The sequence below is a fragment of the Oreochromis niloticus genome, linkage group LG2 (genome assembly GCF_001858045.2).
Source record: "Oreochromis niloticus isolate F11D_XX linkage group LG2, O_niloticus_UMD_NMBU, whole genome shotgun sequence".
Classification (NCBI taxonomy): domain Eukaryota; kingdom Metazoa; phylum Chordata; class Actinopteri; order Cichliformes; family Cichlidae; genus Oreochromis; species Oreochromis niloticus.
The window spans coordinates 9,434,835-9,458,524 of record NC_031966.2 but is presented as its reverse complement, the minus strand read 5'-3'; the positions used below and the strand labels follow the sequence as shown (position 1 = coordinate 9,458,524).

Here is a 23,690-nt window from a genome sequence, read left to right as displayed (position 1 = left end):
ATTACAGACAGTACAAAAAGATGAACACATCCACTGTGATGTCACCCATCAACATCAGCACCAGAAGTGACCATACTTGGATGAAATTGTTTTGTATCAGGCTGTTTATAAACATGTTTATTTCTTGGGAGTCTATGGGGCCTGACTCACTCCTAGCGCCTCTAGTGGATGTTAGCGGAAATGCAGCATTTGGTGCATCTCTATTGGCTTAATTTTGGCGTATGCTTGCAGAGCTCCAGTCTCACAAAATGTCACAAAAACTTTCCATGGACAGAACTTAGACCACATGTGGGGAAAAGGCATCTTCCTTCCCTGCCTTTCAAAATAAAAGTGTTTGAGTAGTGTAGTTTTGGACTACTCCAGGTAAATAACCAACTGGATAAACTTGCAGGTTGTTGTATTAAATACAAATCTCATTATGGGTGTTAGTAGTTAATAGACAGAAAACTAATCTTGTCTTAATATCTGAATATTTTTTCTTGTTTTTGAGATACATTTCAAAACAATCCCGCAAACCCAGTCCACTCTGGGCCCACAGTGTGTTTCAGTACCATCGAATAGGCTCCTGAGCACTGCATTTCAGTGTAGTTACAAGTAACGAGGCCTGCAGGGTGATTTTTATCTTCCGTTTTATTTTGCTAAACCACTTCATCTTTCAAAAACCGAAACATAAAGTAACAAAAAACTGCTGATTTCAGTTACAGAAACTAAGATGTGCCTCTGCTGGGTGCGACTTTCAGCTAAATCCTCTTAAGGGAGGGAAGCGTTGAGTTAAAAAGAAAGGAGGAATGCTTTAGAAGCTCAGCTCCTGCTGTCCTCCTCCAGGATACACCCCCCCCCCCAATTCGACTGGAAGCCTGATGTCCCCCTATCCCAAATTTGGCCTATCAGCTTATGAAGTCTGATGTCATTAGCCAAACTTTGCTTCCGTTCCCAAAAACAGACGTTCACAGCTATGGCCATTTTAGACTCACCAGTTAGACTGATGTTCATGTCATTGGACTTTGGGAGGAAGTTGGAGAGAATATGCAAACTCCACACTGAAAGCCCGCCTGTGGATTCTAAACCAGGACCTTTCTGCTGTGAGGCATCACACCACCTCACCTCCTGTCCTCTGTATAACTTTGGAGTCTTCTTGAAGTTTAGAAATGTTTGGTGTGTGGGACATCGCGATCCCATGGGTTGTAAGTATAACACAATGTTTTTGAAAAAGCACATGAACAGAGAATGCAGAGTGAAACCCAGTATGCACTTTTAGAGTTTTATATTGTATATTTTTTTACTGATCATAAAATAATGTGGCATCACAGCTGCCCTGAAACAACACAAGACCCAAGAAATTAAAAGTTTTGGATTTTTTTTAAAACCCTTATTTTTAATGTGGGGGTGAGCTTTTTAAAGCTTATGTCTCTCAAATATAACCAGTTCTGCATATGTCTGGGTGATCAGAATTTGTTTTTTAAGTTGTTTATTAAAACATATTTCAGATACACACAAGCTTCAACCAGGTGAAGCCAACCTGAAAGCTGTGAAGCTGCAGTACCTCTAACGTCCACCAGAGGCTCCAGCAGTGAGTCAGTCTCCGTAGACTCCCATGTAAAAACTTTACAGCAGAAATAAATATCTTTAAAGTTGATACACAAACTGTTTGGTCTCTTATAGATAATTTAAACCTTCATAACTCCTGTAAGGAGGAAAAAAATATCTCAGCTGTTTAAATTGCATTCAGGCTTAAGGTTTGCATTATTAGGGGTGTGGCCTGTTTTAGTGAGATGTTATATTTTTTATCCCACTAATATTGAGGCTTCAAGAAACCAATGGATGACTTCACAGTGGCTACATCCATCTTTTATATACAGTGGTTCTCCCCTGCTTGCTGGCTTAAACTGCTGTGTACACCTGACAGCTGCTGAGGATCATGGGTATTGGAGTATTTACAGGCGTCCCCTAAACTGAAGCAAGATGAAAACCTTCCAAATGGAGGTCAGTCTGTCATCTGCGCGTGTGTGTGTGTGTGTTTAAGTGCCTCCCTTTAATAATAAAAATCCTGCTGGGTCCGGGGTTGGTGTGCGTGCAGGGCGCGTGTGTTTTCCAGCCAATGAGCTTCCTGCTCGGCCGCTGAGGCAGTTGACAGATTTGGCTTCATCGTCAGCGGCCACAATAGAAATCTAATTAAAACTTACTGGACCTCATTACGGGGCTGCAGGTGCACGCGGGCCGCCGGCGGTTAATCCCGCTCAATTAGCGCACGGCCCCGCGCACACCAACAATACAGCGGGTCGGCATCGGGGGCGCGCAATCATCGCGTTCCCGGGAGGAAATAATGGGGGTCCTGTGATGTCTGTAATCAGAAACTCTCAGAAACAGGATAAACTTTAATGTTTCCGGTCTTTCTGCTTTGTCTAACTTATTTTTATCAGATATGTTTTTATATCATTAAATCACTGATACTGAGAAATGTCTCTGTATGCACTGGAAGGCTTTGTAATATCTCTGTGTCTGTGGGTGGGTGTGGGTGTGAATCATAGTGTTTAACTGCAGATGAAAGTCAGCCTGTAACTTAATCTAATCTCATGATAGAAAAAAGTTGGCACAAAGTTTACAGTGACAAATAAATAAATAAAATTTATAACAAATCCACAAAATATTTAACACAACTGCTGCTACAGAGAAATGAGGAGGAGGATGAAAAAAAGGGAATCAAGGAGTCAGTGAGAGAGGGTGAGGAGAAGAAGAAGAAAAATTAGGCCAGAGGAGGTAAAGGAAGAAAAGTATAGGAGCAGGAGTAAGAGAAGGAGAATGGAGAGAAAAAGGCAAAAGAGGAAAATGATGAAAGGAAAGGAAAGAGGACAACAAGGAGGATAAGTGTGAGGAAGATGAGGAGAGGAAAAGGAAGCAGAAGGAGGAGAAAAAGAAAGGGAAACAAGTAGTGAAAGAGAAAGAGGAGAATTCAAAGGAAAATGAGGAGAGGTGGACCAACCGTAAAAGAGGAGAAAGAGTCACGAGGAAGATGCTAATTTGAAGGAAAAATGAGGAGGAGGGGAAGAAGTAAAGGAGAAAAAGTAAAAGAGGAAGAAAAGGAGGAGGAGGAGGAGTTGACAGTGAAAGGGGAAGACAAGAAGAAAGAGTGGGGTGGAAAAGGAGAATGATGAATTGATGAGGAAGAGGAAGAGAAGGAGGACAAATAGATGAAAGAGTGGATGGATGAGGAAGAAGGAGGAGAATGAGGAGCTGAAAAAGACATGGAAGGAAGAGGAGAAGGAGCAGGATGTGAATAAAAAAGGGGGAAATGTGGAAGATGGGAGGGGAGAGAAGGGAGAAAAGGAGGAGAAGGAGGAAATTTCAGAGGATGAAGACAAAGAATGAGAAGAAGAAGTAACAGAAGAAGGAAACAATGCAGAAGACTCCTGCAGTATGACTCTCGGTTAGATTACTCCAGCAGGAGGATTATTGTCACTCTATACTCGTCTCTCCTTCCTCTTTTCTCCTCCTCCTCTGCAGTTGGTAGCACTGTGTCCTCCCTCGGGTGTTCCCTGATCGTCTGTCCATCCTCAACACGTGCAGAGACAACAAGACTGCTGTGACTCCCAGAGGAGGAAGAGGGGGAAGATTAAACACCTCCCTCCTCCTCTGCCATAATATCTTTTATTATATTTTAATTTTGTTTTTCACAAACACTCTTATTGTGAAACGTTTCCAGGTCTCATTTTATTGTTTTATTTTGAAATTGGCTCTCTAATCGCTGGTACACATGCGCAGAACAATAGGCTGGTGCATCTGTAAAACTCATTAAATAACATTAAATCCTTTAGTTGCAGTTTGCTTGTTTATGATCTTCCACCGCTTTTTATTTGTGCCTCATTAACATGGCAAACTTTAAACGATCTCCGTGTCGCGTGACGTGCTTCCACCTGCTGCTCTCAGCAAACCGTTATCTTATTAATATTAATTATCATTATAATAAAAAAAAAACTCACGCACGATCCTTGAAGCCATTGTCTGCGCGCGTGCACGGCGGTTAAACCCGGATTAAACTCAGATTACTGCAGCATATCTGCGCAGACTGAGGCTCGGGATCAAGGAGAAGCAGGCAGAGGCGAGTTTTATAGAAACGTTATAACTTTATTATTTAGTAGAAAAGTGGCACCAAAGCTCCAAGTAAATAGAATAAAATCTCTTTATGTACAAAATACAGATTTCATGTGACAAAACGAAACGAGTCGAATAAATAAAAACACAGCAGAGAGAGGGTGTGTGTGTGCGTGTGTGTGGAATACATAATGAATGCGGGCAGCTCCTTTCAGTCTATTGTGGGAGCGTTGAAACTCGATTTCCACGCTCTCTTTTCTGCAGAATCACTCTACTAATTGTAAAATTGACTTTTCACCTCCGACACGAAAACAGAAAAACTGAGACTGACTGTAACCTGCAGACTGTGGGGGGGAGAGGGGGGAGAGGGGAAAGTGCAAAGGTTTTTGGAGAAATTTACAAAACCCAAAACTAATAATAAAAAACAGAACAAATTCAGTTCCTCTCATTTCCAGTCCATTCGTAGAGGCACGACGATGATGATGCTGAGGAGGAGGAGGTGTGAGTAAGGCAAATAGCGGCTCTCAGTCTTATTCCAGCGGGACCTCCGGGCTCATGGATCAGTAGATGCCCGGTACGAAGCTGCGGAAGCCGTACAGAGCGTCCTGCCGCAGGTAGCTGTAGTCCTCGGGCGCGGCGGGGCTGCCCGGGCTGGAGGCGCAGTAGGCCGGGGAGGAGGAGGACGAGGAGCCGCTGGAGCTCCAGGAGCAGGCATCGCTGCCCGGGCTCGGGACCTCGGCTAGGCACGGGCTGAGCAGCACAGGCGGCTCTCCGGCCTTGCCCGCCTGCAGGTCAGCGATGCGGATGGTCTCGGACAGCGCCCAGATGTAGTTGTGCGCGAACCGCAGAGTCTCGATTTTCGTCAGCTTCGTCTCGTCCGGGAAAGCGGGCAGCACGCCGCGCAGCGCGTCCAGCGCGTCGTTCAGGTTGTGCATGCGGTTACGCTCGCGGTCGTTGGCTTTCAGGCGCCGGTTCTTCTTCACCACCTGCACCGTGGCGTCGCTGCGCGCGCGCCCGCGACGCCGCTGCTTCTTCTGCTGCTGCTGCTGCTCGGGCTGCGGGGACGCGCAGCGCGGGCCGCGGGACTCCTCGTCTTCGCTGTGCGGGAAGAAGTCGCAGCTGTTGCTGTCGATATCGGAGTAGAGCGAGTCCATGACTGCGGGGAGAGGAGAGGAGGCGTGAGGGATCCACGCGAGAGGAATTCACCTGAAGTCTGTGGCAGTTCGGAGCGGCGCGCGTGTCTCTGCGTGTTTTCTGCTCTGGATCAGCTCGTGCGAGCCGGTGAGCCTGGCACACGACTGGCCTCAGCCCGCTTATATAGCGCGCGGGGACAATGACCGCCCCCCTGCCCCCGCGCCCCCCTTTGACCCCCCCGGCCTGGCATCAGCGCGCAGGATGAGGGGATGAATGCTGCGGCAGGTCTGCCCCGTGCCGCGGGAGAAGTTCATTAACATAATGACGCCCGCGGTGTTTGTCCGCCCCGCGCAGAGAAGCGTGCCGGTAATCACGGCCAGCCAATCAGAGCGCGCGGCCGGCCACGCGAACTACACGCAATGCCCCCCTCCGCGAGACAGAAAGGACCAAACCCACTACGAGAGTTTAAACCAAAAACATGAAAAAAGGTGGAAGAAGAAAGCAGAGACAGAGAGACCTCCACCTCCTCCACCCCGCCGGGCGGAGACACGCTTCGGAGAATCCATCCATCCATCCTCTGCTTACAGCTCCACAAACACAGAAAGAGGAGCAGCAGCAGGAGGAGAAAGGAGCTTCATCCTAACAAAGAAAACTAGTCCTTTCTACCCGGAAGTCTTCGTCACTGTTCAGTTTTTTTCCTTAACGTGAAGGAAACACGTCTCAAAGTTTAACTTGCACCTGTTCATTCTGTGCACCTCAGGAGCGATACAAAAAACTACTGTTCACCTTTAAATCCGACAGACGTGCAACTATGAAGCCTTTCACAATAAAAGTCTGACCACTAACAGCTTTTAAACATAAGATTAACAACTAAAGTTTCTTTCCTGTCACAGAATATATTTTTTATCTTTACTGGGAAAACGTGAAAAATCAAACCTTATTTCTGCATAAATGTCAGTTTGGATAAAACCAAAAAGTGTATCTCATGTTTGTTTAATTTCACCAGAAATCATTATAAACCCTTGTGTCCAAAAACCTAAAAAAATAACCAAGTATGTGAACAAAAATAATTTCAGTCTCCACCAGAATTACAAACATGGCCTCAGAGCATGACACAGAGACACTACATTAGCATTACACTCCACAAAATACAATCAAATCCTCTCTCTTCTTAAACGCTTTAAAAAATGCATAGAGTTTGGTTGATGGGGGGGCTCTGCTAGGGGAACATTTGCACTTCTGACCTCGGTGTTTCTAAAACTCTGAATAGCAGCATGTAAAATAAAACGGGAGCTACAACAGCGCCCTGAGGTGCTCCAGAGTTCACCGGCAGACATCACTAAGAGCTGCTAGAACGCTTCTGTAGGAGATAAATAGAATGTAAACCCCAGCATCTGAACACAAGCGTTAAAAATGACCTCGATCTTTGGGTCATTTTTATCTGACACGTTGGGCTTCGGCTGAACTGTTTCACCTTATGAAGTCTGGCTTTTTTGTCCGTCTTTTCATCCCTTCAGGCAGCAGTAAACCCATCCAGCGTGAGCGCACACAGACCAATTTTCTTTAAGTGTTTTTTAAAGACATCTTTATGAGACAGGCATACAATTTTCCATTAATTATTCCATTTATTCAGTATGCAGTCCAGCGGAGGAGAAGCAGAGACCTGCAGAGTCTTTCTGCTGCTTTCTTCTGCATGAGGAGGGGGGGACACTCATTTATAAATAATTACACAATGTTTAGAGTCTTCAGGCATGTATAATATATCAAAGCGATTATAAGGTGAATTGTTCCATTGTGGCTGTCCGCCCTGCACTTCTTTTCACTCCTCTCCTGGTTTGTCCCTCGTCCAAATTCAGCTCCTCTGGCCTTTTGTGCTGCTTTCTTTCTGCCTCAGCCACTCTATTGGCATCATTCTTATTCAAATGGGCCACAGCAGGAACAAAACCAAACCCAGGCTGCACACAAATCATCTCTGCCCCGGCTGCAGGGCCGGCACAAGCCTCCGTGAGGCCCCAACAACGAGCCAGCAAATCCTATTTCACCCAAAGAGGATAAAGCACGCTTAATACAAGAAGAAATCCAGTTTTCTGCATTTTACTGAAGTTTAAAAACAAATGTTTCTGAGGGGACATGTCTGCAGAGTTTTACAGACCTCATGTTTGCTTTAAGGTTGGAAACTCTTTAAGGAGAAAGAAAAGAAAGGAGCCTTCAAAGGAAAGAAAGATGAACCCTTGGGGAAGATTTTGTTGAATGCAGAAAGAAAGAGTTAAAGAAGGGAAGAAAGGGAGTGGAAAGTAGAGAAGAAATAAAGAAAGGTAAGATGAGGAGAAACCCATGAAGATGAATAAGAGATGGAAATCAGAAACAAACAACTGACTGCAACAGAAAAATAAATCTTCCAGAGGTTAGTTTTATGTCTGCAGAATACCACTCAGGGAAGTTTTTTTATGAAGGAAAGAAAAAAAGAGAAAAAGAGAGAAGATGAAATATTGTTAGGTCAAAAAGAAATAGTAAGAAAAAGGAGTGTAAGTGTACAACAAATCCTTTTCTCTGCAGAATTTGTCATGTTGCTTAGTTATGTGCATGATTTTAATGAAATGTAAAATTCTGCAAAGTAGGAAGATGAAAGAAAAGATCTGAGAAAGGAAAAAATGGAGTTAAGAAGGATTAAGAAATAGTGACAGAAGAAAGTAAATAATTAAACTTAAAAATAAAGAAGAAAGTTGGGGTTTGAATAAAATAAAAGCACCTATTGAAGAAGAAGGAGAGGAAATGGTGTGCAAAAGAAAGAAAGGTAAACCCCTCAGTGAAGAGTTTGACTTTAGATTAACAGAAGAAAGAAAAAAGAGTTAAAAAGGAAACAAAAGACAGAAAACAGGAAAGAAAACGATCCAGAGGAAAAGAAAAACAGGGAGGAAAGGAAGAAAGAGAGTCCGATTAATAAGAGATACAAACAGATGATTGTGAAAAACAGAAAGAAGAAAGTCTTAAATCAAATCATTAAAACTCTTCAAATAAAATCAGAGGTCTGTGTCACTGACCTGAAATGGACTTTAAAATTTCCTCCAGGGGGCGCTATAAACTACCCAGACACCAGCTCTTCCCTGCAGACAGGAAACTCTCACCTTTATAGTTTTTACTTCTGATTCACATACAGTCTGTTTAATCACAGATCAGATTAAGATTTATTTGTTAAACATAAAAAACACTTTGACTAAACTCAAACGATAACAATAATCTAACAAAGCCAGAGATGGGGCATGTTTTAACCCCAAACACCTTCTTTTTGTAAACCTAACTGAGACGTTTTTAGTAGGTTCAAGCAAAACAAACACAAAGATCCAAAGTGAACACAGTTTCTAACTCTCCTACCTCCGAGCACACGCTTTGTATGTTTCTAAAACAGGACTGTTATCTCTTTGTGGTCGGTACTTTCTCCGTAATGCTGAGAACAAAGACGGACGTAGTTTCCAAGTCTAAAAAAGAGAAGCTAAGTGTCTTAAATCTGTTCTGTAGAAAGACTTTGGTCCTACAGAAGTCTGTGGAGAAAACAGTCCTCAGCGCTGACCTCAGCAAAACTTTCCTGATGAGTTTTTGGGCTCAGTCACTGAATAAAACATGAAGTCCATTTTCCACGTTTTGGTCATTCGAATTTTCAGAAAGGAGGATAATTATGCTCGTGCTCACTGGGTGAAGACTTATTGACAACACAGTGGTGAATCTGTTTTTGTTTTGTTTTTTTGCAGGATGTACACATGGCTGTAAATTTCTATTAATACAATTTTGGAGCCAGCGTCATGTGCATATTAGAGGAACTGCAGGGTCTGGGACATTTGGTTGGATAATTTGGTAGAAAAAACTAACATATAATGTATCTGCAGCTCAATAAATACCTATGAGAAGAGGAAACTGAGGGGGATCAGAGTGTAAAAGCTCACTATTGTCCCTGGAAGCAGCTTGACCAAATAAATGTACCATTTTCTAGTTTTTAACCCAGAGTCATTTCAATGGTCTTTTTGAAGCAGATGCTGCGCTGTCATGTCTGAACCACACACAGAGCGGTCCTGCAGTGAGGAGGAGGAGCAGTTTAAACCCCAACAGACTGCAGAAGAAGAACAAGGTGGAGGTAGGTTCCTTATTTTACAGCCTCCATCACTTCAAAGTGATCAAACAGCTTGTCAAGCTGCAGTTAAAGTGTATGGAAACACTTTATGGCTGACATCCTTTTGGCTGAGAGCTGATGGACACGTGGGTGGCACAGTTTAGATTTGCATGATGTTGTTTCTGAGTGAGGCTGAAGGATGAAGGTCATCGATGTGAATATGGGGGGGGGGGGTTTAGCTTTAAACAACCTGTTAAACAGCAGTCATGAAATGCAGAGAGGTGGGGAGGACCGGGGTTGACCAGTGACCTCTAAAGCTATACACCTGGAGCTTCTACAGCTCACCCTGGACCACTTCCCAGCTGGTTGTTCCTAATGCACTAATGTAGCACACAAAACACACCTAAAAAGAGGTACAATAAAAACCCTTGCCATGCCCAGTGAGGGGGTCATCACAGTACGCAGTATAAAGAAGTATATCTACTTGTACTGGGAGGAAACAGCTGTGAAAGTGACCACGATGATTATTTTATTTCAGTACACTTCAGAGGAGAGTAATTATTAAAATGATTTTCTCTTTTCTTTCTTTTTTAAAAAACAAAAAACAAACATGTTTTAGAAAGGCTTGCTTTGTAAAATAATAACTAACACGGCTGCTGTAACTGGTATTTTGTCTGTATATCTGCATGTCACTACATGGTAGTCCTTGACGTCTTTAAGAAATTAAATTCTGTCGATAATCACAGTAATGTTTGGGTTTTTTTAAACAATGTCTTTTTATTAAGAGGTTTTCCTTTTATACACATAAACATCAACATATATATTATACATATAATTAGAAAGAAAATAGAAGGGTTACAGATGATCTGTACATTAAGGTTAAGTAGTACATTTAGGTTGTGAAATGAGTTCAGAAATGTATCTTCAGCTGTGAAATAAAAGGAAAGAAAAAAGAAAAAGAAAAAAGGGAAAGAAAGAGAAAAAAGAAAGAAAAATATAAACATATGTATGATATATCCCAAAGTAACATAATCCCTGCAAAATAATCCCATTCATTCCCACCCAGGTCACTGCCCTAGACCTGCACACTGTATTTCCACACCTGACTTAAGAGTTTGCTGAAAAATTCTTATAGATTTTGAAAAGCATCAAGGAAGAGTCTCAGTAATGTTTTTTTAATTTATTTTTCATTTTTATCGTATAGTATGATGTGTTTTATGTAAAGTGTGTTTTTTATTATAAATTTGTGTTGATTCAGAAAGAAAACAACACGTACGTTGTGTTTTGTGTTGTATTTTGTATGGGAAGGTTCTGTATGAACACAGATGAGGACAGGAGAACAAAAAAGACAGAAGAAAATACAAGTAAAAACAGGAGTGAATGAAAGAAAGGGAGCAGAGTGAGAGGTCCGTCCGGGGTGAAGCTCTGACAGGATTAAGTCTCAGCGACACGAGATGTGATTGAATTTCAATGAAGAGAAACACGTGAGAAAATGACACAGAAAGAAATGAACTAAAGGACCCCCCCGACTCCCAAACACCCTCCAAAAAAACAGAGAAGAGAGAAGCTGGAGGACTCTCGAGGCAAAAGAGGAATCAAAAACAAGTGATTGAGCTGAAGGAGAGAAAAAGTCTAATCTTCTCAGACTCTGATCGAGTAATCCCGTGACACAAGCAGAACAAAATCTATCACTTCACAAACATATTCTGGCTGAGAAAATCCTGCTCGGATGACCGAGGAGACGAACACAAAACCTCTGTGTGAGTGAAAGCGAAGAGAAAGGTCGACAGCAGTGTTTTTTATTTGTTGCTGCTGCTTTGTATTTATCAGACCGAGAGCTGAAAGGATTAAAAATAAAATCACACGGTGTGCCAAAAGTTTTCACAACGTGACCGAGCAATTGCCACTAGAGGCTCCAACAGCAAGGTTTCTCCCGTGACGTCATATGCACTTTGTTTGAGAGATATTCGCCAGTATGGTTTCTAGGAAACATATAGGCTATCCCCGTTGTTACTGGTTGGGAGTACCTGGAGGTTCCTGGCTCTCACTGGGTTAAATTGGTTTTAAACACAGTCCTGCACCAAACACCTCCCCGTGATTGCCACGGTTGACAGCAGATTGCCACGGTTACCTGTAGTTTTACATTTTTGTCTGCAAATACTCGCTAAGTACTCGTTGAGCGGTAGTACAGCTTGATATAGTGCTGCATAAAAGCAGTATAAACTTGTGCCAGCATGATTCAAAGGGTGCAACTTTTACTTTGAAAGTAGATGGACTATATTTACGGTTTGCATCATGCTTTTCACACCATAGAGTGAAACTGGACGTACAAACTACTGGCAGCTAGCAATATGCTAGCAATCAAGGATCACAAGAAGGTTTACTCTTTTTCCCTCACAACAGTAGTTGCCAGATGGTCATGGACAGTCTCTAGGCCTGTGTAAGGGTGAGGGTGGGAAATTTTGCTCCCAGGAACACAAATCGTAGGATTAGAGGTCTATTTCATGAACTGCTGCTTCCTTCTCCTGAAAACAGTCCAAAGGTGCATCTACCTGCAGAACAAGAGAGCTTTAACCACCAGTAGTAGAGTAGCAACAAGTCATTAATTTCATTATCGACTTCATATTCAGAGCCACAAACGTGCTTTTAAATGTCTTCTCGTGTTCAGTTAACGGGGGACAGACTCTTAAACATGTAGTTTGCTTTGTAAAATCACAAGAAAAAAGCTGGAATCAGAGAACAGTTTATTTTACTGTTGTTTGCACTTATTTCATCCTTCAGTTGATCTGCTCCATCTTTTCTGTCTGCTTTCCTTCTGGTGTCAATTATAATTTTTACTCATCTTCTTAGATTCTTCCTTGATCTCTTGCTTTTCTTTGCTATTTCTTTGATATCACTGGATTCTTGTATTTCTTTATTTCCTCCTGGCTCTTCTTGTCTTTAGTTTTATTGTCTTTTTCTTTGTTTGTTTTTTTGCGACACATTTCCAACCTCAGGACTTTGAGTTGTAGCAGTTGAAGTGAGGGGAGATGAATTTTGAGCCTCTGATTTTTCAGATTTTTCCTAATACTGTTGCGGTTTCTTTTCTCCTAAAGAAAAAGAAGAATCTCGACAGCCGAGCGAAACAAAACAAAAAAACACAACAACAGGAGCCACAAATACCCTCAAACCTGATGATGCACAGAGCAGTGTGACCCTCCTCCTCCTCGTCCCCCAGCCTTCAGCCCTGCAGCTTTCAGATGCAAACGAAGCAGACATATGGAGAGGAGGTCTCTCTCCGCTGTGGCCCTCCTAAAGATTCAGATTGTATGACAAATCACGTCCAGGGCCGTTCTACCTCCTCCATACTCCTCCACCCCCTGCACCCTGCAGCACACCCCCAGACAACAGCTTCATTAGCCTGAAAGAAGAGAGTTTTCGCAGCTTTGTCGAGTCAAGACTCACAGCTCCTTCTCCCCTTCTCAATTACTCCTTTGTTGGAGCAAATTCAAGTTATTGCACTCCAAACCATATGGCCTTCTCCTTCTCCCCCTCTCAAACCTCACTTGTTTACGTTCAACTTCACGGTTAAAATCCTTAATATTGAGTTTGTATCTTCACTTTAACTTTTATTTCCTGAAATGATTAATATTTCAAACTGTTATCTGTGACAATTGACTTAAATATTTATAAGCAGTGACATGTACAAGCTCGTATTGTTCCAAGATTTCCGCACTTATTTCTTAAAAATAATTATTAAAATATTATTTCTGCACTACCTGAACTAAAATTTGTAGAGATAAAAAATAACCAGAGGGGAAAAGTAAGAAAATGTGTGAGGAACATGTGATTATCATCAGCAGAATTACTTTTTATAAATACTTGTTAAAAAACTGAAAGGTGTTTCCCCCTCCCTACGTTTCTGCTTCTTTCAGTGCTTAAACTGTTCCTATCCACATGAAAAAAATTAAACTTATTTTTTGAAATGGAGCCTGATGAATTAACACTTTGCATCTCATAAAAATACAATGCTCAAACTGATCGCCACACCCCCAAAAGAGGGTGGAGCTTTGGGTGCCAGAAACAGCATTTGTTCCTGTCACCTTCCCCTCACTGCCGTTGATTCTCTTTCCAGTAGCAGAACTTAACAGTGAGGCTCAGGAAGTAAAAATCCCATTCATATTCCCCATAAGGATTTTGGATATGATCCATAATGCTGTGACCATTCGGAGGAGACTCAATAATGAGAGAATGTGAGAAAATATTTGCATGGCATTCATTTTCATTCAGGCTTTCTTACTCAGATAAAATTGTTCGAGGCATCTGCACAGATGAGCTTCCTGGTTACGGAACAGTAGCAGCAGCACTTGTGGTGCACAACGACTGAGCATTAAACATATGGCACTCTTGCAAGACGTGCATATATGACACTGCTGGTTTGGAATCATTGTGCATTGCCAGCACCTGCAAGCATTAATAAAAGAATTGATGAGCTCAGACAAGTACAATTCCGATTCTTTGGAAAATTTTGATCTAGTTCTCAATTTGAAGGGATGAGGTATAACAATGCAGGGTGGCAACATTATAGGTGGCACCATCAAAAACAATAGTTTGAAGTCACAATTATTATTAAACCACATTATTAATTCAATATCATGAGAAACCAGTCAGGTAGCTAGATTTAGGCAATAAAAAACTTCTCATTAGGTTTGGTTTAACTCCACAGGTTAACATACATTTCAGTCTTTCTGCAGTCCTCTTAAATATTTTAGTTTCACAGTCATGCTGACTGTCAGGAAAGATGGCACAATTTAAGTCGACGAACATAAACGAGCATATATGGTATAAAGGTTGGGCTTTTATTGTGGAAGGAAGAAACCCATTTCGCACATGCATACAACAGATTGATGTGTGATAAAGAAGGGACGGCTGCGAGATGTGATTTTCAACTTCTGCATATGCTTTGTCTTTATGTTTTTCACTACCTCTTTATTAAAGACTCTCTGTTAAAGAACAAACTGGAAAATGACCTGGTTTTGGAGAATCTAGCGATACAATCAGTTTGTCTAGTTTTAATTATTAAAGTGTAATATTTGAAGATTTTTGGCTAAAACTCAAAATAACTGAATGTATGGTGAGCTTTGGGTTCTGTTTGTAAAAGGTCTTTAAAAACATGCATCAGAACCTTTGTGTCTATGCTTATAGAAGCTCCAGGTCGAAGAGTGATGCTTCAGTAAACACTCTTTACACTCCTCCTCTTCCTCTTCCTCCTCCTGCTCCTCCATCACGTCTCTGCACACAAACACGATCAAATACAGTCCTTTGTCCCATCTGTCTGCTCTTATGAATATCTTCCCTTCTCCTCACAGCCGTCTTGTTGTTCAGGAAGGTTTTAATGTAATGGAACGCCGCCGTGAATCAGGCGCATGAATGCTGCTGCCGCCAGCGCCGCGCGGCCTCCACCTCCATCAATCTGCTGATGCATTCTGGGAGCAGCTTCCCTTTCACTTGTCTGCAGGCTGTTTGCTCAGGGTTATAATTTACCTCTGCTTTAGCAGCCACAAAGGGAAGCAGTTTGGATTTATCTGCGGCTGCCCGGCGTCATGACAACGTCACGACCAGAAAACACAGCACCTGAAAAGAGTCACCGGGCTGGACACCAACTCATCATGGAGCCTCCAATACAGAGTGTGAAGACTGCAGGTTTCCATAAAGAGAAGCCTTCATTTAGCATCCCAGCATCAATCAAACAGAAACACGTGAAAGAGATGTCTAATGGGTCAAACTGAAGCTCTGACAGTTATTTATAAAACCCAGTCTGCACCACACACATTATTCAAAGATGCACGTCAACACTCAGACGTCACCCTTTGGTTTGCGAAGCTTCAGTGTGAATGTTTAAGCTGCCACCATGTTGTTTTTTTCTTGAGCCAGAAGGGACCATAAGTGGACAAGAGTGTAGACTCCTAAGTTAGCTCCACAATTACCTGTGATATATGGGTAATGGTTGCTGTGGTGACGCTTACAATTAGTCTTTTTCGGTACAACAAGATACCTGTCAGTCAAATAGGCCACACCCCTAAAATGATATGAACTTTAAACTGGAATGCAATTTAAACAGGTGAGTTATCAAAGCATTCGGCCATTGTACAGATATTATGAAGGGGAAATTGTCCGTGGAGAGTTTTGTATCAGGCTGTAAACATATTTATTTGTGCTGTAAAGTTTTATTTTAGAATGGGAGTCTATGTGGACTGACTCACTCCTGGAGCCTCTAGTGGACATTTGAGGAATTTCAGTGTTTTACAAACGTGTTAATAAATTCTCAATGTCAAATTATTTTCTCCAAAGTTTGAGTCAGTATGTTGAAATTTGGAGAAAATAACCTGAAATTTTTTATTATGGATGGCAAAAAATCCACAGTTTTGATTTGAGGTATCATGTGAATTTAAAATGGATGAATCCAGTTGTAACTGTAGCTGATAAAGTAATCTTATAATGGACAGCTAAGTGACTAAAACAGTTCCGTTGTTCTGAATGTTTACGCCAACCCTCATACATTCAAGATAACATTTTACTGCTAGAACTATCTTACAGTTTGACCATGTTAGCAGGCAAGCTAGCGTTAGCTTAGTTTAGCAAGAAGAAATATTCTTTCTTTGATCCTGAAAACAAATTAATCCCTCCATGACTTCAGTGTCCTGCTGATGTTGAACCCCGATGTATGGTCAGATGGTTTCATTGGATAGAACAACTTTTTCTTATTATTTCTGCTGCACAATTAATTAAATTTTAATCTTGGTTATGATTTTTCACTTGACACAGTTAAATTAGCATGACTGTGCAATGTTTAAAGTGTGTGTTTTACCAATTAACACGCAAAGGAAAAGCAAATCAAGTGCTCCCCAAATCAATGCTTGATGGTGTGAATGCATGAGCCAATGACAGCTGTTCTCTGCAAAAGTTTTATGTCCGACACAGCTTTGATATCATTTTGGGTTTAGGTGCAATTTATTTTCAAATAACTTAAAACCACAGCAGGTAGCTTCCCGTACTGGAGTTGTCAGATTTTTTTTTAGGCCCATTTACCCTATAAGAGATTTGTTTTTCCTTCCTTTTGCTCATTGGATAATTTAGGTGAATGAGGATGACCGATAATAAATGGAGTCAACATGAGCACTGAGCATCGCAATGTCCCGTCACTAGAGTCTTTCAAGAAACTTCTCAAAAGTCACCTCTGTGTATTCAGTACTCATGCCCATTTTAAACTTCAGGTACACTTGTTGTCAAATGCAGTGATCTGATTGGTCCAAAAAGGGTGAAAAATATTTTTAATGCATGAAATATTCTCAGGAATTTTAGGCGTCCGGTGTGTAAAGACTGTAAGAGTAACTGGAAAACATGTAACATGAAAAAAGGAACTTAAACCATGTTTCAGTCTGGTCCACTAAAGTTTGATCTGTTTCGTGTTTTGTGGCCCAGATCTGGAATGAGAACCACTCCTTCCACGCGGCGAAAAGGATCACGCCTAACGAGTGTAAGAAAAGGCCTCATCAGGTGTTTCTTTGACCAAACCCAACCACCACGGTTCCTGAACCTGAACCATCGTCTCGGAGGTGAAGAACAAGCAGGATGATGTTCAGACTCCTCCTCCTCTTCTACCAGAGGAACAATGAGCCTCTGTTGAGGATGCTCTGATGGAGATGATGACGAAGATGATGCTGAAGGTGATCACATGCAGATGGATGGGTGGGGATTGGGCGTCCTGACACCAACACAGGGGTCGTGACCTCACAGCACTTTGCAGACATCTGTGGCTGTTGCACATTCCCCAACATCTCCCTCTGACCAATCAGCACTCAGCAAGAATGTGTGACCTGCCACCCCTGAGGCCACGCCTCCTTTGATACACACACCCTCATCAGCATGCATGGCTGCAGTCCTGGTCTGTATCTGACCTGACCGGGCGACAATGGAGGGCTGCGGCTGATCTATGGCCGCCGCTGCTTTGTGCCTCTGTCACAGAAGAAGAGAGAGCAGAGCAAGCAGGAGGAACTTCCTGTCAGATAAATTAGTCCTCGCTCTAAATTCCAGCTCAGACAGCAGCTCTGGAGGTTAGAAACCAGCTGAGGGCCTACAGGCTGGGCAGACTCTGTCGCCCCCTGCAGGCGGAGCTGCAAAACTCCATTAAAACACAAGTTTTTAACTTTCAGTGAACTATTTGAGGTCAAGTGTGTAGCATATAAATAAAATATGTTTATTTATTTTTAAAAATGACTATTTAATAATTTTAAAGAACATTCTAAAAAATGTAAAAGTAATATTTTCTTTTACTTTATAAATGACCATACTTACATAAATCATATACTGCATCTCCATGTATGTTTACATGTTTCAATTGATTGTTGCACTTTTGGGTTGGTTCAAGACTTTTGCCCAGTCCTTTATGCTCTCGTAGCTGTGTGGATGCTTTTTATTAACAAACAAACAAACACTTTTTTTTTCCTTTCATAAACATTTATTTCAAGTAGTATAAGAAAAAATAGATTTTTTTACATTGTTTTTGTTTATACGACTTTTTATACAGTACTTTCTGTGCATTTAGAAAAAAAGTCAACACGAGTTATTTGATGTAGGCAGCAGAGCGAAGACAGGTCAGAGCTGACAGAAACGCCAAGGATGCTGGGAAAAAGAGCAAGAAACAGCAGAACAGCCAGCTAAACAAACCACGACCGGAAAAGTGCTTTTAGACGCCACGAGGCGGCGAAGGCGACCCTCTGAACAGGAAGTCGAATTTTAAAAGAAAAAAAAAACAAAAAAAAACAAGCACACGGTTTGATTTCAGGTTTTATAAAAGTGCCCCAAAAATAATAATTAAAGTGGAGACAGGAAGCAGTTTGTTCTGATTTAGAGTCATACAAACACTCCTCTCAGCTGATGTACATTCAGAGAGTTCACTCACTCACACACACACACACACACACACACACACACACACACACACACACACACACAAAACTAACTGTAACTGTGAACACATGCGAGCGCAGAACTTTGGCAACACGTCAGGCTGAAGGTCGAGTGGCGGCTGGAAAATACAGCAGACATCTTGGTGATGATGTCACAGTGCGGAGTAGGGTTAGGGGGAGGGAGGAGCCTTGCCGGGTCACATGGCGTGTTTCTGGATGCCTGGGGTGAACTCCTTGGCATTGGGGTTCAAGCTGCTGGTCACCTAAAGGAGAGAAGAAGAAGAAAAACCGTCATTGTTATTTCTGTGAAGAAAATAAAGAAACGGCGACCTCTGCTGGACAGATGAGGGTCAACAGTCAGAGACTAATTTAATAATCAACTAATTAGGAAGAAAAAAACCTAAGAAATCAGTGAGTGTGGAGATGTTTTCAGACACGTTCAGGCACTGTGCTGTCTCACTCAGCAGCTCTTCCTGTATTAATGATTTCATTATTTTTTATTGCACTATTTTACACATTATTGTATCATATTCAGCTTTACACATGTTTAATTCAGATTTTTACATACTGAGGTCCTTTATCTTTTTCCATTTGACTATGCTAAATTATTTGTGTAGTTTTTATTCTATTTTTCAAACTTTATTTTATTTTATTAGTGGTTGTTTTTAATGTTTTGGCTCTTGTAACAGGATTTACCAATATTCGGGATGAATAGAGTATATTTGTTGTAATCCTACATTTTCATAATCAGGCCTACTTAAAAAAATGTTTTATACTTAAAAAAAAGGGGGGGAAAAAGAAGTTAACACTCCAGTGAATTCTGGGTAAAATATTCATTGTTTGGCTCTTCTGCAGAGCTGACCTCAGATTTAATTATCTCTTAAAGTTTTATCATTCCTTCAAGCAAAAACATCAAAACACACTGCAGATAATCGTTTTCATCTGCAGACTGTTTTTTTTATAATGTGTTGGAATAACGTCAGCTGACAGCTTTTATTTTTATGGCCAAAACACCAGTTTTCTCTGTAACCGATGGTAAAGGTGATAAACTCACCACCACATCCAGGTCTTTGTCACCATCGAGGACCAGGAGGCTGATCTGCTCCTGCAGCTGGCTGACGCTTTGAGAAGGGAGATCTCTGGACGGGATGAACCACTCCCACTCCTCCTCCTCATCTAGCATCTCCTGGAAACAGCGCTCGATGAACTCCTCCTCCCACAGCTCCTCCTCCACCTGCCGAAAACACACGCAGAGAAGCAGATGTCACCGCTTGTTGGACCAACAAAGAACCAAAACTTTTAACGTGTCATCCAACCCGAGAGCGAAAATCACACAGAGAACACTTTAAGGGGAGATGCTACAATGTTCTTCTGGTGAATCTGCTCTGCACCCCCTTCTACTAATCCAGTTATCCTTGTTTCTTTCTCTGGCTAAGATGATGCTGGTTAGCAGCTCAATAAGTAAGCCCAGGCTTTCCTAATCTAGCAATGACCGTGTTCACATGGCAGAGGCGGGGTTTGCAACACCTGACCAATCACAACGAGACGACTACTCGAAACAGAGCGGCTGATTTTACAAATATAAATCGGAAACATTCAAAGAGTTTAACAGAGAACAGAGTTAAAGTAACACAGCAGCTGCTGTCCTCCCTCCTTTGTGAAACGTAACGCTCTCTAAAACACAGCTCCACGGACTCAGTTTCCTTTTTCCAAACAAAACATCCTTATGGAAATTTCCAACCGGACGCCTCCCACCTACTCCTCTGTTAACCGACTCCACACGCTGTCAGCTGATTGCATAATCAGGCCACCGCCTGACCTGAATTCCAGCTCAAGGAGCTGCTGCTTTGTGGTGCACACAGGCTTCAGCTGCTCGGTGTAATTTTCCTTCAAACTGCAAATTTCCACCTTAAAATCACAGCTACTTTTAAGAATGCACAATTTCTGAACGTTAACCTTCCTTTAATCTGTAAACAAAAGCCTAGATTTCCACCTTAAAAAAGTGAATCTGTAGGCAATGACCTTTGTTTTCAGTTGAACAACACAGGTGTTGGAAATATTCTATTTAATCTGCTGACCAACATACTTTCACATTAAAGTGCAAATTTTCACCGTAAAAATCACTATTTTTGAAAAACAGATTTCCACCTTAATAACCAAAATCAGCTGAGTTTGTATGTAAACATACAAAGTTTCTTTTTATCTTCAACTTAAAAGTCCAGATTTCTACCTTAATATTTGTCATCTGTATATACAAGATGTACAACAGCACAATTTCTGGGTTTAACCTGTAAAGATGTTTACAGATATACACTTTAAAAAGTCACCCATCATGCTTTTGGATACTTTCCCTGTCTTCAAATCAAATCAACCTAATTTCACTTTATCTCTCTTAATCTCAATAAACTACAACTTAATATTCACATTACCACCTTAAAAATGAATATGTTTCTAGATACTTCTCAAATAAATAACTCCAATTTAAGGCTATTTTTTTCTTGTAACATAAACCCCAGATTTTCACTTTAAAAGTCTATCTATGGAAACTGATCTTTAGTTCCAAGCAAAGCAGACTTGAATTCTACTGCAACACTTTGACTAAAACAACAAAATTCTGACATGTAGTTTCCCTTAAACCTCCAAATCCAACCAGGAAAGTCTGTCTGCAGAAATCTACACCATAACATACTGCTTTATCTGCATATGGGAGCTTCACATCAGAGCAACGTGAGTGCAGTCTATAAAAAGAAGAACAGATTTCCTCCTTAAAAGTTGACGCAGTCTGTTTGAAGATACTGATCTTTGCTTACAACTAAAAACAACTGTTTAGGTACAATTTATCTTAATCTGCAGATTTCTACCTCAGAAACTGAGCTCACTGAGCTCATATAAAAATGAACAAATCCGCAACTTCATCTGTTTATTCCCACCTTAAAAATTCATCTTGGAGTGTTTTTCAGACGCCTTGTCTGTCTCCCAAAATAAATCACCCTCAAGTCAAACCTTAAAGCAGTCAGAGGAGTCCGTGTGCAGATGCTGATCTTTCATTTTAAGTAGAAGAATACAGATTTGAGGTGTAATCTGTATGGAAAATGACAGATTTCGATCTTAAAAGGGAAAGCTATATTTGTCTGCATACACGTGTTTTACAGAACAATTTCTCGGTGTAATCTGTAAACTGAAAAACAGATTTCCACCTTAAAAGTTATCTGAGTCCACCATACATTGGACATAATGTATCTATAAAACAATAGTTAATAAAAAGATAACTAGTCTGTAATCTCAGGCAATAATTAATCTTTGAACTTGTTATTCAAACATTAGATTTCCACCTTAACAGTCAACTGAGTCTTTCTGTAGCTACTGGTTTGAGGTATAACTTCTCTTTAAACTCCAGCTAAATCTGTTCTACCTTAAAGGATCAGCCTGCTGTGTTTTTGGATGACTTTTCCTCCTCCGTAATAAACTTAATTTCAGACTATTTAACCATTTTTCCGCCTTAAACGCAGATTTTTATACTTGCAGTCCAGGTGAGCCTCGGCCCAGCTCCTCACCTGCCTGTTGAACTCCTCCTCGTTCTCCATCCACATATACTCGGCGAACGGGTCGTCCTCGGCGTTGAACTGGCTGGTGAGGATCACATCGGTGCCGGTGGTCATGTTCGGGGCCCCGCTGCTGATGCTCGGGTCTTTCATGTCTACAAGGAGAACCAGAGGACACAGTGAGGGAGAGGGAGAGAGGTCAACGGGAACAAACACGTAGCTTCGGCCGTTATGATGCTCGCTGTCATGGCCGCTGTATGACGGACAACAATAGCAAGCAGCTAGCGAATAATTTTTGGCGAGAACACAACAGTAACAGAAAAATATCCCCGCGAAAACACCACCACGAGCACCCAACCGCGTTAGAGGAGCACGGGGAAACGGGCAGCTGTGTTTTTATGAAGAACAATACCTTCGGGGGTGATTTATTCGACGACAGAAGAGAGAAACGGTCAACTTGCTGGAACTCGGTTGTTGCTGTAATGGCCGCGCTGCTTCTGTTTGTTTACATCTCCGCCGTCACCGTGCGCTCGCTCCTCATTGGTCGAGGCCCTGTTGCCTTCATGGACTTCACGCCTTAACGTCGGAAAATAGGTATCTAACAAGAAGACCAGACAAGGTAAACGTTATTTATACCAGAGGTTGAGAATGTGTTCTGGGTCTCTATTTCACTTTTTATTCATTCACTAAATATCACAGTGCACCGATCCAAAGAACTTTATGTCTGGATACACATTATAATCGACGCTACACTTTAGCTTGTTATTTTTTATATTTAGTCATCAATGTAAGTAGATCACTGGACATCATGAATAAATATCAGCTTAGAATAATCGGGGTACTTCTCTAAATTGATGTAGCTACAGTTTTCATTCGAGAGAACAGGCATGGGTCTCTGTTGATTATTATGTTTACAGATGACATTGTGAACTGCAGTGAGAGCAGGGAGCAGGTGGAAGAGAGGTATTCTCTGGAGAGAAGAGAAGTAAAAGTCAGTAGAAGCAAGACAGAATACATGCATGTGGATGAGAAGGAAACAGGTGAAAATGTGTACATGCAAATAGCTCAGATAGTGAAGGTTGATGAGTTTAATTAATTGGAGTCAACAATCTAAAGCAATAAACATTGCACAAGGGGGCTGAAGAAGAGCGTGCACACTGGGTGAGGTGGAGTGGTTGGAGATGAGTGTTGCGGTGACCCATAAAGGGAGCAGCCAAAAGATAAAGGTTCAGTAGGTGTAGGTGTTGTGATTCTTTTGTGTAGACAGGTTTCAGTGTTGTCTGTATTAAAAAGTAAACAGTGAAATAACTATTCTGTGTGGGTTTACAAGTACAATAAAAAGTTTGTTGATCTTTTATACAACTATAATCTGCCTAGGATAAGAAAGTCCATGTCTGAGCAGTCCTTGTGTAGCTGTTTATTTTATCTGGACACCCACTCACGCCCAGATAAACAAAGTACTATATTCACTGGAATATTTCTTTGTTTTGTAATTTGATCTAATTCTTTCAATTTGAGAAGGGCTTTCATCACGTTAGGTGCTGGCACCTTTTCCGACCTTGAAAGCAGCATTGTAGTCCAAACTCTGAAAGCCTGCCTTCCTCCGAAAGTTTATAAAATCCACTGATTTAACAAACCTAAACCCATTTTTTAAACCAAATACATATCCTCTATAGTAATAACAGAACCTGAGAGAAATTATTAATATGGAGGACCTAAGTGTGTGTTGTGTTAATAGTTATTTTCATAGAAAACATTTCAGCAGCGAACAGAAACAACAAAAACACTGCCTGGTGCAGGAGGAGAGGAAATATCGCGATATTTCACGTCCTCCAGTTTGGTCACCTGTCTCGTGCTATTTACTAATCAGCTGGG

At 41.5% G+C, this 23,690-nt stretch overlaps 2 protein-coding genes across 2 annotated transcripts; both read right to left on the bottom strand.

Moving 5' to 3' along the window:
* Positions 1-4,060: 4,060 nt before the first annotated feature.
* neurog1 (neurogenin 1) lies at positions 4,061-6,152 on the bottom strand. The gene has a single exon (XM_005453257.3). The coding sequence runs from the start codon at positions 5,241-5,243 to the stop codon at positions 4,650-4,652; it is 594 nt and encodes a 197-aa protein (XP_005453314.1). The 5' UTR covers positions 5,244-6,152; the 3' UTR covers positions 4,061-4,649.
* An 11,647-nt stretch (positions 6,153-17,799) lies between these two features.
* Positions 17,800-22,388, bottom strand: LOC100695748 (polyadenylate-binding protein-interacting protein 2). The gene is made up of 4 exons (XM_003447625.5): positions 22,228-22,388; positions 21,828-21,970; positions 19,328-19,507; positions 17,800-18,536 (listed from the first exon to the last, which is right to left on the bottom strand). Exons 2-4 carry the CDS (start codon positions 21,966-21,968, stop codon positions 18,471-18,473), a joined length of 387 nt encoding a protein of 128 aa, XP_003447673.1. The 5' UTR covers positions 21,969-21,970; positions 22,228-22,388; the 3' UTR covers positions 17,800-18,470.
* Positions 22,389-23,690: the final 1,302 nt, after the last annotated feature.